The sequence below is a fragment of the Lissotriton vulgaris genome, chromosome 7 (genome assembly GCF_964263255.1).
Source record: "Lissotriton vulgaris chromosome 7, aLisVul1.2, whole genome shotgun sequence".
Lineage (NCBI taxonomy): Eukaryota > Metazoa > Chordata > Amphibia > Caudata > Salamandridae > Lissotriton > Lissotriton vulgaris.
In genome coordinates this window covers 463,840,475-463,854,281 of record NC_141695.1, presented here as the reverse complement: position 1 = coordinate 463,854,281, position 13,807 = coordinate 463,840,475, and the positions used below count along the sequence as shown (strand labels likewise).

At 49.7% G+C, this 13,807-nt stretch overlaps 1 protein-coding gene across 2 annotated transcripts in view; it reads left to right on the top strand.

Moving 5' to 3' along the window:
* The first annotated feature begins 1,890 nt into the window (after positions 1-1,890).
* Positions 1,891-13,807, top strand: part of UBE2M (ubiquitin conjugating enzyme E2 M) — a 126,844-nt gene continuing 114,927 nt past the window's right edge. The window contains exon 1 of one of the 2 annotated variants that reach the window (XM_086930505.1): positions 1,891-2,513. In XM_086930505.1, coding sequence (XP_086786631.1) covers positions 2,405-2,513 — 109 coding nt within the window. In that variant the 5' untranslated portion in view covers positions 1,891-2,404. The remainder of the gene's footprint in view (positions 2,514-13,807) is intronic. The other variant, XM_086930504.1, reaches the window with a different exon arrangement.

Genomic DNA, 13,807 nt, shown 5'->3' with positions numbered 1-13,807 from the left:
CCGCTTCCATGGCCGTCTGCAGTTCCGAGACATCCTCCACCAGCGATTTCGTGACAAGCTCTAGCGAGCCTACTTTTTCGGCCATCTTGTGGAAGTCCGCTCGGATAAGGGTGATTTCGGTCGAGATAGAGCCCACCGTCGTTTGGACCTGCGAGAGCGCCTTCATAACGTCCTCCAGCGTCGCCTTCTTCGTCCCCACAGGCTCGCCTGGTTTTGCGGGAGGATTCTTTCCATCCGCCGGAGGGGAAGCGGTTCTATCGTTTGTGAAGCGGTCAATACGAGTCTGGGTTGTACCGCCTTTCACACCTTTTCCGGCCATTGTTCGGTTGCGGAGAGAATACAGTTCGTCGGTCCGGTGGGATATCAAGAGAAATCACTGTCACGATGCGGTCCTCAGTTCAATGTGAAGAGGGCGTCCGTTGCAATGAGGGAGACGCCCCGATGGTCCCCGCAGGGCAGACTGTCGGACAAAGTTCAGATGGTCGTCTTGATAAACTACGGCCACCCTTCCTATGAACCTCCGCTGGGTATAGCGAGCAGTGTGTTACTGGGCAGGGCCGTCACTGGGTGTGGTCCTCTAACACCGACCACTTCCTGTCTGCAGTTGCCGAGCGGGCTGCACTTCCGGTCGGCCTCAGTTGCCACTAGAGTGCCCGGAGGTGGGCCTGTGCTCCGGTCAGATCAGCACTCGACGATAACTCCGTCGTCCAATTCACGATTTTCGTCCGGGAACGTGCCGCCAGTTCCGCCCGGTCTCGGGCGTTCGGTGCCGCCGTTGGAGGTAAGAATTAGTCACGGATTATCGTGCGGATAGATGGAGAGGCCGCTTCCCTGCCGGAGCTAGTCCTCTATGCTGCCGCCATGTTCGGCCGCCAGCCACGCCCCCTGACTCAACACTTTTAACGGTGTGGAACAACAGATAAAAAAAATCTCCAATGAATTTCTTAATCTTAATTCGATGGCAGGGGGTTGACCATCCTCGTCGCCAAATCTGTGAAGTAATCCAAAATAAATCCACCTGAAAGTAATCAATGACGTTGGATTTTTTATTGCAAACCCCCGCTCAGGAGAACAGCATATCCAGCATGAAAAGCTTCTTCAGTATAACGATATGGAAAGGAATGTCATTGCACAAATAATTCCACCATTCTAGACTGTAATACAGATTCTAATATGATGATATACCGCTTAACTTAAAGTCATATACTACAAAGACCTATTGCGTGGCAAATGCTTGTTATGCTACTATATTTATATTTGCTGCTTCTTAGTTCGAAAAAACTGTTAGGCTAATTGCCTAGTGTGGTCAATTTTATGGTACTTTCAATGAAACCGATCATTTTGGGTAAACAAGTCCCCTAGGTACTTTAATTCATGGATAACGTTCCAAACTTTAAACTCAATACTATACCCTACCTACCAACTAAGACAGAATTTTCCCCTTGTGAGGAGAGCGGCGACCATTGGGGGCGTGGCCTCGTGACCCCAAGCACCTGAGAGGTAATTTTGCCTCCGCCATTCCACCAATGACCCTCCTCCAAAACCAGAGAAAAAGCTTCCTGATGCTGGTAGCGATGTCCAGGGGTGTTTGCACGCCGAGAGTTCAAATCCTCCGAAAACGAGCTGGAAACCCACTGTTTACCGTATTTTTCCGCCACTATGTGATATCGGCTCCTCGCCGGGTGACCGTGTGAAGGGAGCCAATATCGTGTGCCACAATGTGAGTTGGAAGGTAGGCATGCTATACAGTACTCAGACAACAGTTTGGGCGATTAACGCCTTTCCAAGATGGCTGCTCACTTTGTCCTTTAACAAGCGGGAGTTTTAGCTTCTTTGTCTGTCTTCTGTTTTAACTATATCTGTGAGTTGTAGTTCGAAAGGGCTGGCAGCGAGAGTCTTCTTTCTATTGCAATGTCTATTGATGTGTCACTAACGTTCCCGAGAAATCCCGGACAATGATGTAACTGAGTTTTATTTCTACGAATCCCGGTGTTTCGAGGGTGCAACCCAGGCTTGGCACTGGTGTTTCCTAATGTTGTAAGAGTTGTTCGATGTTTGACTGATAGTTTCCGGAACCACCCGAGTGGCCCTGATCGTTGTTAGGGCCTTTAAGCCCCGCCAACGTTTCTTGAGTTCCGGTCTCACGCAGCGCCTTCTGGTCTCGCGGCATTTGTTCAGTCTTGGAAGCAGTGAGCTACCCTTGTCTGAGTCCTATAGAGTAGCTCTAGTTAAAACACACGCGAGCCCGCGGCTTTAGAGCAGGAGCAGGCCGGAACCTACGGGAGGATTTTAAGAGGAAGCCCGGTGCGTGGGATACCAACAGTACCTCAGGTTCCCAGTTTCCTGGGCCGCCAGGCCCCCAAACCCCCTCTTTAGCCCGGTCTCCGGGCACCTTAGCGACAAGATGATAAAACTCTTCTCCCTCAAACAGCAAAAGAAGGAGGAAGAATCTGCGGGGGGCACCAAGGGGAGCAGCAAGAAGGCATCCGCCGCCCAGCTTCGTATTCAGAAAGGTGAGCCCCCTCTACACAGTCTGCTTGTCCCATGATACCGTCAAAAAAGAGCTAAGCCGTCCAGCACCGAGCCCCCTCTAATACATTGCTGACTCAGCTTGAACCCTGACATGTTACCTCCCTCTCTTGTACGAGATCTATACCGCACTCACCTTCATAAAGCACACATTCCCCAATTCGGTCTAAAGTAAATACAATTAAACAAATAAAGCCAATTATTCTCTCGACTCCCATAGACCTTAGGCCCAAGTCACCCCTAACGGGGACCCTCTCAAGATCACGACTGCTGCTAAAACAATCCCCACCATCACCTAGAGCAGAACCCTTTTAATAAACAGTCCCTCTCCAGAAGATATACCTCATCACCGAATAGACAGTTCCCCAACTTGTAATCTCGCCCCTAGTATTGACACTACAAACCTCGTTTGGGGTTCTCCTAGTTTTAGTCTTTGCCTTCATGGCGGCCCAACCCTACCAATACGACATAGCACTTTGTAATATGAATGCGTTTGTATGACACTGTTCAGAGTATCCTTATTTAACACGTTTTACTTGGTTCTAGGTTTTTGATAGTTTAATTTGGTAAAGTACACGCTCTTGTGTATTAAACCTAATATAGTCATAGCTGACTATATTCAAACGTAATTAAAAAGAAAAAGTTCCAGAAATATTTTATCAGAAGGCTAATAGATGCGCGCACTCGGGTAAACTGTAATTTGCGATGCAGACTTTATACTAATTGGTATTATCACACATTCTTCATTCGAGGCTTCTCAGGGCCAGCAGATCCTACGTTTCCGCATTTGCCCTCTAACATGGGGAATATATTAAAAAACTTCTCATTTCGGCAGACAATAGATTTTTCCTGCACTGGTCCAGATTCTCAATCGCGATTGGGAAAAACTTCCTCTTTGCGAATCACATACAAACTTTTTTGACGTGTTGGTATCCGATTGATGAGGCTGATAAATCCTTTTCGAATCACAAATAGGAGGGGGGTTAATTTTTCATGTCCCCTGCTATGTGATTTTGAAAGGATTTAAAGTACATTTTTAAATAGTGAAAGGGTATTTTGTGGTCGCAGTACCCTTGACTTCGTGAATCTGCCGCTTTGCGGCCGTAAAAATATATTTACACATCAGACTACTTAGTCCTGCAGTACATTGTGAGGGTCTCTTGTCACTTGCCTGCTGAACAACCATAAAGAGCATGATTGACGAACTGCTGTTTCTCTTAGCGGAATAGTCTACCCTGACTTTTTCTGTACAAGGAAAAGTAGAAGTTGGTTGAGGAGTACTATTTCATCTTTGTCTCCATTTGTGGAAGTGTATTTCTTTTCACCTTCCTGAACAGTGAAAGCGCTTGAAGAAGTAGGAAAGTGCAATTCATATTAAAAAGGATGAAGAATCGTGTATAGCTCAACATGTTTAGTGAAGGAATTATAGGGGCACACAATAGTTTCGGAAATCCATTTTGACTCATCTGCATGAGCTGTGTGTATTTTAATACGAAGTGGACTTGAGTGGTACAGTCTACTAGTGTAGCTCGGAAACGTTGCTACAAATTTGTGACAGGCTTATATTGTATATTTATTTAGTATCCTTGTGTGGTATTATTCTACCATGGCTTCCTGTTGGTCACCCAGCTAGATTGAAACAAGCATTTGCATAGCCAATAGACCTCGCCTTTGGGAACTTATAAGTGTTTATCCATGCTACGGTTAATGTTGTTGCACCAAGGATATTGTGCATAACTAAGTACTTATAAGCTCCCAGAGGTGAGACCTATTGGCCATGCCAATGCTTGTTACAAATTGGTACATTTATTAAGACAACCCAGGAGAGAGGTGTCTTACTCTCTACAACTTTATGCAAACAACTGTGTCGAAATGGGTCCCCATAGAGCCCAAGCTGCTTTAAAAGCATCAACTGGTATCCCATCAGAACTGGCGGCCTTTCTGCCTGCACTATGATGTAAAGCGAGGAGAGTCTCTCCAGAGTAATATTTTGAGGAAGAGAGCACCAATTTGGTTCTCCCTCACACACAGTTTAGCAATAATCCTCCGGATTCAGTTTAAAAATAGCAGAACAATGGGCTACCCATGCTTAACAGGAGCCAAAGAAATTAATGGCTGGAATTAAATCGTTTTTAAAAAGGGCATGAAACTGTTTACCAAAATATCTTATTAGCCTTCGTTTCAACAGCTTGGGTCAATTTGGCCATGCCTCTTCCTGCAGCACCTTTTTCCTGGCAGCTAATACAGGATTATAATTTTTGCGGAGTGAGTTAAAAGCTATATGGTAATACCATCCCAATCGAGGCTAGAATAACCACATATCTGCTTCACAAGAAAGGGCCATGACTGTATATTGAAATTGTCTGCCCATATCAATATAAAATTGTCAAAAAGGCTCATGCCCCTTTTAAGGGCATGCACCACCGTAATACGGGTGGTATCAAATACTTGGTTATAAAAAATGGAACACCACCGGTGGACGTCAGGCAGGGCAATAACGCCATCGTACCACGGAATGGTCAACTTAACTACGGCAATACGCGGCCTACCGTCCCACAAAAGGTTACGCTGCAAGCCTTCAATCTCCCTGAAGTATGTGGAAGGGACTGGGTCCTGCGTGTTTTGAAGCGCATACAAGAATCTCGGCAGGGACATCATTTTAAACAATGCCGCTCGTCCCAGCAGGGACAGCGGCAATCTTTTCCAACCCTCCACGTCACACCGAAGGCGCGCTAGAGGAGGGAGCAAGTTGTTAGCGTAACGTGCCCGGGCATCCGTTGAAATATAGATACCCAGGTACTTGAAGCCCTGCTGCGAGACCTGTATCGCGCAGCCCCTAGGGAGACGTGGAGTGTCTCCGCGAAGCACATATAGGTAGGACTTGGACCAATTAATAACCAGGCCCGAGTATCCACCAAAGGTACCCAGTGCGTCGAACACAACAATCAATGACCGACAGGGGGAGGTAAGGTAAAGCAGAATATCGTCCGCGTACAGCGAAACGCGGTCTTCAAATCCCGGCGACCACCTGATCCCACAAATATCAGGGTGAGTACGGATCCAGGCAGCAAGCGGCTGAAGCGCAAGGGCAAAGAGGAGCGGTGACAATGGACAGCCCTGTCTAGTACCCCTGCGCAAGGCAAAGGAAGCAGACATGCTGCCATTGACCGTTATGTTGGACAGCGGGCAGGAGTAGAGAATCCGGACCTAAATGACGAAGTCAGGGCCAAACCCAAACTTAGACAGCACCGCCCAGAGGTAGTTCCATTCAAGAGTCAAACGCCATCGTCGCGTCCAGTGAAGCCAGGACAGTTGGCTCGCGGAGCATGTGCGCCCGCGCCATGACAGCGTGAAGCCTTCTAAGATTAAGGGCAGTATTGCGGTGAGGTATGAAGCCCGATTGGTCCGGATGGACCAAGTCTGCAATCACCCCTACGAGCCGATTGGCCAGCAACTTAGCCAGGATCTTGGGCTCGGCATTCAGCAAAGAAATGGGGCGATATGATCTACAAAGGTCTCTAGGCTTCCCCTCCTTATGAATGACCACGATGGTGGCCAGGCGTTGGTCCAATGGAAGTTCACCAACTTCCCGGGCTTCCAAGAACATACTCCTCAGGGGCACTGCGATGGTATCCGCTTTGATCTTATATAGCTCCACCGGGAGACCATTGGGACCGGGGCTTTACCGGAGCGCAGGGACCGTATTGCTATCGCCACCTTATCCGCCGTAATCCCCCGGTCCATGTCGTCATGCTCGGTATCTGACAGGCAAGGAAGCTCAACCCTCGCCAAAAAAAGAGGCCGAGTCCGATTCAGTCAGGGCGGAGACTGAGGTGTAAACCGTCTCAAAGTAGTCGGTAAAGGCTGAGGCAATAGCGTTAGGGTCAGTAACAACCAGGCCGTCGTCGCCCAAAATCTCAGGTACCACACGGGAAGCCAACTCTTTCTTATCTAACCAGGCAAGGAGCTTGCCCGCCTTGTCCCCGGCATCGTAAATCCGCCCTTGCGGTTCCCTGCCCATCGCCTTGGCAGCATCAGTGGCAGTGGCTCTATACTCCGACTGCTTCAGGGAGAGAGCGTGTAACAGTTCGGTTGTCGGTCCCAGCGCCAACTGGGAGTTCAAATCTGAAATATCCGACTCCAACCGCACCATGTCTTCATCCCTTCGCCTGCGCACCTCGGCTATCAAGGAGAAGGCCTCTCCTCTCAGGACAGTCTTAAAGGCCTCCCAGAGGGAAAGGGCCGACGTTACCGTACCTGTGTTCTCAGTGAAGTACAGGTCGATAGCTTTAGCAAGGAGGTCTCGGGTCCTGGGGTTGCGGAAGTACCAAGGATTGACCGGCGCCACCCTTGTCTCCGCCGCAATACCAAAGTCAAAGGATACCCAAACTGGAGAGTGATCCGATATACCTCTGGCCATAAGGCGAGCCCCAGAGACGGTCGATGCCTGAACCGCCGGAGTCAAAATGTAATCAATTCTAGAAAGGCTGCCGTGTGCACCCGAGTGAAAAGTGTACTGCCGCTGAGCAGGGTGGAAAAGCCGCCAACAGTCGATAAGACCCATAGTGCTCATGAAGTCCGGGAGCCATGATTGTGCACAGCGCAGATCTCTGGACGGAAAACGGTCAAGGGTACCCGAAACCACAGAGTTAAAATCCCCACCCAGTATTAGCAAACCCTCCGGGAGGCCCAAAATGGCGCCTCCGAGATCTTGAAAGGTAGTCGTCTGCAAGCCCGGGGGGACATAAACCGAAACCAAAACCAGGGTGCGTCCCTCCCATCTGCTCACCACAGCAACATAGCGGCCCCTATCATCAACAACTCTGGACTCCACCTCCAGGGGAAGAGACATGCGCACCATTATCCCAACCCCCCGGGATCCCGAAGAGAACCCGGAGTGGGCCACCATTTTGAACCCCTTTCTGTTCAGGGCCTGGCAAGTATTGCCGACGAGATGAGTTTCTTGCAGGAGGATAACATCGGGCACACAACGTTTAAACATTTGTAACACAACACCACGTTTAATACGATCCCCCAACCCATTCACGTTCCAACTAGGCACATTTAGAGTCTTACCCCCCATCGTCACAGATGCCCCGTCCCAACCCCCCCCCCCCCCCCACCCCCCCCCCCCCGAAAACAGCCACCGCGGCATTGTAATCAAAACAATAATACCCTCGCCATGAGAAAGAAAAGAGAGGAAAAGCAAAAGAAGAACACACCAACCACCCACCCCCCACCCTGCACCCCTGCATTAGACTAAAAGCCCCCCCCCCAACTAGCAGTGTGCCTGTCGCCCCGTATAAACTAACCTACAAAAAGCCCCCAGAGGAGAAAGGAGACATCCTATCACCCCCGTCACCCTCCAAAATTGAGAAAACAGGAGAAATAGAAAAAGAAAACAAAGGTCAGTGAATGATGGCATCCGCAGAGCCCTCCGCAGAAAGAAGACCAACGCGATAAAGTTTATTCCTGGGAACCTGGACCGCCCGACGCCTCTTCCGACAGATCTTCAGGAGTAGTCCGACGCTGAGGCAAAGTGTCCAGCCAGTCCCCAGCAGCATCCGGCAAGTCAAAGAACAGCGTCCGAGCTCCATGCTCTATTCGAAGTTTCGCTGGGTAAAGCATGGAGTATCTCAGCCCCATCTCTCTCAGTCTCCGTTTGACTCCCAGGAAACTTTGTCGGCGCTTCTGTACAGCCTGGGTGAAGTCGGGGAAGAAATTCACGTCCGCATTCTGAAATTTCAGCGGACCGCCACTTCTCGACGCTTGTAGGATCGCGTCTCGGTCTCTGTAGTTAAAAAGTCTGGCAATGATAGGGCGCGGGGACGCACCCGACTTCGGCTGGCCACCAGGCAGTCTATGAGCTCTCTCCACCGAGAAGAATTTACTCAGGCCTCCGGGCGCCAAGTGCTTCACCACCAGTTCCTCCACAAATAAATCGGCAGCGTCTTCCTCCGCACCCTCCGGCACACCTGTAATGCAGACGTTCTGGCGTCGTGTCCGTCCTTCAAAATCATCAAGCCGGCGGGCAAGCATCAAATTAGCGGCCTTCAAGTCCCGGACCTCGGTCTGCACATCAGACATATCAGTAGTCAGACTCGACGTCTTGATGTCGAGCGACTTGACCCTGTCATTCGTCTTCCCGAGGTCGGCTCTGATGAGGTTGAGCTTGATCGTGAGGGTATCAACCTTGTGGGACATCACTTCATGTTGTTTGTGCATTTCGGCCTTCACGCCCGCAATGGCTCCCATCACGTCCCGGAGGGTGGGTTCCGTACCTTCCGGGGACACATCCCGAAGCGAGTCTTTGGTACGGCCCGATGCACCCGGCGAACCTTTGGAGAGAGAGAATCGTTCAGGAATGGTGGGTTGCGAAAGGGAGGGTTTCCTGCTAACCCTCGGAGGCTTCCCCTTGTCTTGGTCCCTCTGCCCGCCATGTTGGGCGACGGGGAACGTGCGATCCGAGAAGGGGTCAAGCCAACAAGACCACCACCAGACGGACGAAATCAACAATCACCTCCACCGTGCCCAGGGGACGTCGAGCCTCCAGTAAGAGCAGTACGGTCACCGGACCTTAGCAAGGCGGTTCGTCCCCACTCGAAATGCCACCGCACAGGGGCGCCGCCGCCGTCCCAACAAAGCCAGGCTGTTATGGCATCGTCGTCACCAGGCTTCCCGACGGTGTAACTCAGTACAGGAAGCTCGGATTTTCAATCCGAGAACGGGCGCCGCATCAGCACCGCAACTGATTCCCACCGTCGTGGGACAGGATAGTTAACAGGATCGATACGGAGGATCGGAGGGTCTTCGGAGCTCCGAGCTTACGCGGCCATCTTGGTTGCCCGCGAAGCTCCTCCTTGTAGGTTGTTCTTAATTATAGGAGAAAAATATGTGGTAATGTGTAAATATTCGCTTAAGTTATGTTTTGACCGACTTGAATGTTTCCATGGAACACAACAGTTTCCATGCTGAACTCATCACCTTTAGAGTTCTGAGTAGAATGTCTATAGTTGAGGCTGTGTAAAGGCAGTTATCTGAGACCAGTGGCTGGAGTTTCTACTACAGCCTTATAGCCCACCGTTACGGGCTATACCTGCTATTAAAGGCCTGCTATCACATTAAAGGCCTGCTATTACATTAAAGGCCTGAGCCGAAGGCTCATAAAGTTTTTATGCAATAACGTTTGCTGTATCACCTCTATGCTGTGTGCTATTCTAGTTGGAGTCTTCAACTTCACTCCAGGTAAACAAATAGGAATTAAAGCGTAGTTAGAGGCCAACAGAGGTGCTTCCAATCAGTGGTGGAAGTGCATTAAAAAAGTATGGTAGTTGGGATCCTGAGTGCAATGGGATGAGGTCAGCGAGTGTGATGGTGCAGTCAAAGAGCAAAAATATTATCCAGCTATTTTGTTGGTATTTCACCTTCATGTAGGTGCATAGAAAATAAAGCGCATCTTAAATTAAAAAAAATATAATTGCAAGTTCAACTACTCGGTGGGAAAGTCATTCTTTTACCTTATGTAACCTCAGTTGGTTAAAACAATCCCTGCAGATGCCTGTGTGTAACCGGAGAGTCACAAAATTGAACCCGATTCGGCGCATGGGGAGTAGTAATATATTTATAGTGCTACGCGGTCCAAGCATGTGACAGACTGTAAATATGTAAACCATTATTTTAAAATTGTATTACACAGTACGAGATAAGGTGCCCAAAAAAGTGTGTAAAAATACTTGCAGGATAAATTTACTAACTTTTGGCACAGTCATTGAGAAACCAAAATAACTGCGCTGCTTCAATGGGAAAAAGAAAAATAGAGCTACAGCTTTTAAGATAAGTGTTGTTTTCTCTTGGACGTTGTTTTCCCCGCATGTTGCTTTTATTGTTTACAAAAACCTGTCTTTGGAACGTTGTTCCTGACTGACGATTGTAGAACTAACATTTCCCCAGCGCATTCTTATTTATAAATGTACTCACCTGCTGTCACATCGGCCCAGTCCTCCATCTCCTTTAAAAAAATATGTGAATACCAGCTGTGGTATCTCCACAGTCCTCCATCAATCATAAGATAAAAGATTACTTAACTACTGAATGTCCATATTCTTGGAGGGTCTGCTCGTTTCAGTGACCTATTGTATGGAACTGTTTGCCACCATCGCTGTCCGCTTGCATGTGCAAATTTTCCTCTGTGCCAACTCGTACCTGTTCCTCTCTTCTGGTGTGCTGGTTGTGTTTTCTCTGAAATTCCCCAGGGTTTTTTCCTTTTCCTTGAGGCTATCTGTGCAGCAGGTTCAGTGGTACTGGGACACATTACATCACAGTTCTGCTTTTTTTACTTCTCAGCCAGGAAATCATTCATTGCTTGCCTGAAGGCAAATTGCATCCTTGCTGCACCACTGACGAAAGCTCGGTATTCGGTCTTCTGGTTTATTTACTGTGACTTTGACAAAGTGTTTCTATGCGTTTAAACCTAGATTTTAGCCAAATCAGTTAGAAACTGTGACATTTAGACCCCATATTGCTACATTCTACCATATTTATTACTTTTTCAACCACACAACACCATACTTAGATGATGAGATCGTAGCTTAGCTAACATTATTATTTTTTTACCTATTAAGTTAATTTTTAGGTCTCGCCTGTCGATGCGCATGCGCATCGAGCAAGCGAGACTATTGCGAGTTATCCACTCTTTATCTACACTGCAAGGAATCGTGGCGATTCCTTGCAGTGCCCGTGACTTTTAAGGTCAATGCGCATGCGCATTGAGCTTATGCGCATGCGCATTGACCTTAAAAGCGCGTGCACGTCCGTCTTTGTTTACCCGCTCCGCCCCCTCCCGCCGTGTCGCATTTCTCCTCCCCCTCCCCTCTCTTCCTTCCGTCTAACTTCCTTCCGTGTAACATCGCCGCAACGGTCACATCACTCGTCTTTCCTAACACTAAGGCTAACCCTCCGTCCTCCAAGCCCACCCCCCCCCTCCCCCGGTAAGACTCCACGCGGTTTGCGTCCCTCGCGCAGCTCACCCGCTCCGCCCCCTCCCCTTCCCGCCGTGTCGCAGCCTACAGCAAGACTGACGCTTTTCTTGCATTTAAGTCCGTACACCTAGAGATGTTTGTGCGTCCCCAAAAAGTACTGACTTCAAGAACATGGTAAGCATAAACGTGGACTCATAAAGGGTGCTTTCTGTGTGAAGCTGCCCTGCGCCTGCTGTCAGGTCAGATCCCAGGGTCGAGTGTCCGTGTCCAGGGATGCTCCATGCTCGGCACAGTACTTCCAGAGCCTAGGTGATGTGTGGTCGTGTGTCAGGTAACGACGGTGGCTCTAAAAATAGATGTGATAACCGAGAGGGACAATAGGAGCTCGCAGTGATAACTTTTCAGTGAAAGGTGAAACTAGGTCAGCAGCCCAGTTGCGTAAGCAGCTGCTCTGGATTCCCTGCCCGCATGTGAACTCGTTGTGTAACTCGCATGCTAACAAAGACATCACATGGGCCAGGCTCAGGAAACTGCCGAATTTTAATGACTACTAACTCGCATCTTCTGCTCTGCTTGTCGACTCGTTGTGTAACTCGCATGCTAACAAAGACATCACATGGGCCAGGCTCAGGAAACTGCCGAATTTTAATGACTACTAACTCGCATCTTCTGCTCTGCTTGTCGAGCAGTCGTCATTTCCATAGAATGACTACAGAACAGTACTAAGTATCAGGGCCCAAACTAAAATTGTTATATTTATAGTGGGCTGCGGAAATCATTACATTGCCCACTTCTCTCTTGAAAACATGCATGGCCACTGCTTGCTGTGTAAGATCGCTGAATATCACCGACGAGGCCATCTCCACGGATAATGGGAAGACAGGGTGCTTCCTGGGCTAATGATCTGGTGTGAAACAGGCAGGCCCAAGCTGTAAACTCGACTTCTCAAGATCACGGAATGGTGGATCCTGATAACAAACTCTCTCTCCCTGTGCTTCTGTACTTTTGTTTGCACGGATTAATGGGACTTAACAATAGGATGCTCTATGAAATAATGGACGTTTACATGGACAGTTTAAACCCCCTATTGATTCAGTATGTGTGCTCACGACCCAACTTCTGCACCGTATGATACTTATTGTATAGTAAGCCGCAGCAGTACATTGTTTTGGATTACTAAAAAGCATTTTGATTTCGTAAACTTTGAACGTTAACTGGTAAGGATGTCTGGTAAGTCACTCACTCTCACTCACCCTCACTCTCACTCACCCTCACTCACTCTCACCCACCCTCACTCACCCTCACTCACCTTCACCCTCACTCACCCTCAACCCCTCACCCTCACTCACCCCCACTCACCCTCAACCCCTCACCCTCAACCCCTCACCCTCACTCACCCTCAACCCCTCACCCTCAACCCCTCACCCTCAATCCCTCACTCACTCACCCACCCTCACTCACCCTCACTCACACTCACCCACCCTCACTCACCCTCACCCTCACTCACCCTCACTCACCCTCACTCTCAACCCCTCACCCTCACTCACCCTCAACCCCTCACTCACCCTCAACCCCTCACCCACCCTCAACCCCTCACCCTCAACCCCTCACCCTCAACCCCTCACCCACCCTCACTCACCCTCACCCTCAACCCCTCAGCCTCACCCTCACTCACCCTCAACCCCTCACCCTCACTCACCCTCACTCACCCTCACTCACCCTCACTCACCCTCACTCACCCTCACTCACCCTCACTCACCCTCACTCACCCTCACTCACCCTCACTCACCCTCACTCACCCTCACTCACCCTCACTCACCCTCACTCACCCTCACTCACCCTCACTCACCCTCACTCACCCTCACTCACCCTCACTCACCCTCACTCACCCTCACTCACCCTCACTCACCCTCACTCACCCTCACTCACCCTCACTCACCCTCACTCACCCTCACTCACCCTCACTCACCCTCACTCACCCTCAACCCCTCACTCACCCTCACTCACCCTCACCCTCAACCCCTCACTCACCCTCACTCACCCTCACCCTCAACCCCTCACTCACCCTCAACCCCTCACTCACCCTCAACCCCTCACTCACCCTCAACCCCTCACTCACCCTCACTCACCCTCACCCTCAACCCCTCACCCTCAACCCCTCACCCTCACTCACCCTCACTCACCCTCACCCTCAACCCCTCACCCTCACTCACCCTCACTCACCCTCACCCTCAACCCCTCACCCTCAACCCCTCACCCTCACTCACCCTCACCCTCAACCCCTCACCCTCAACCCCTCA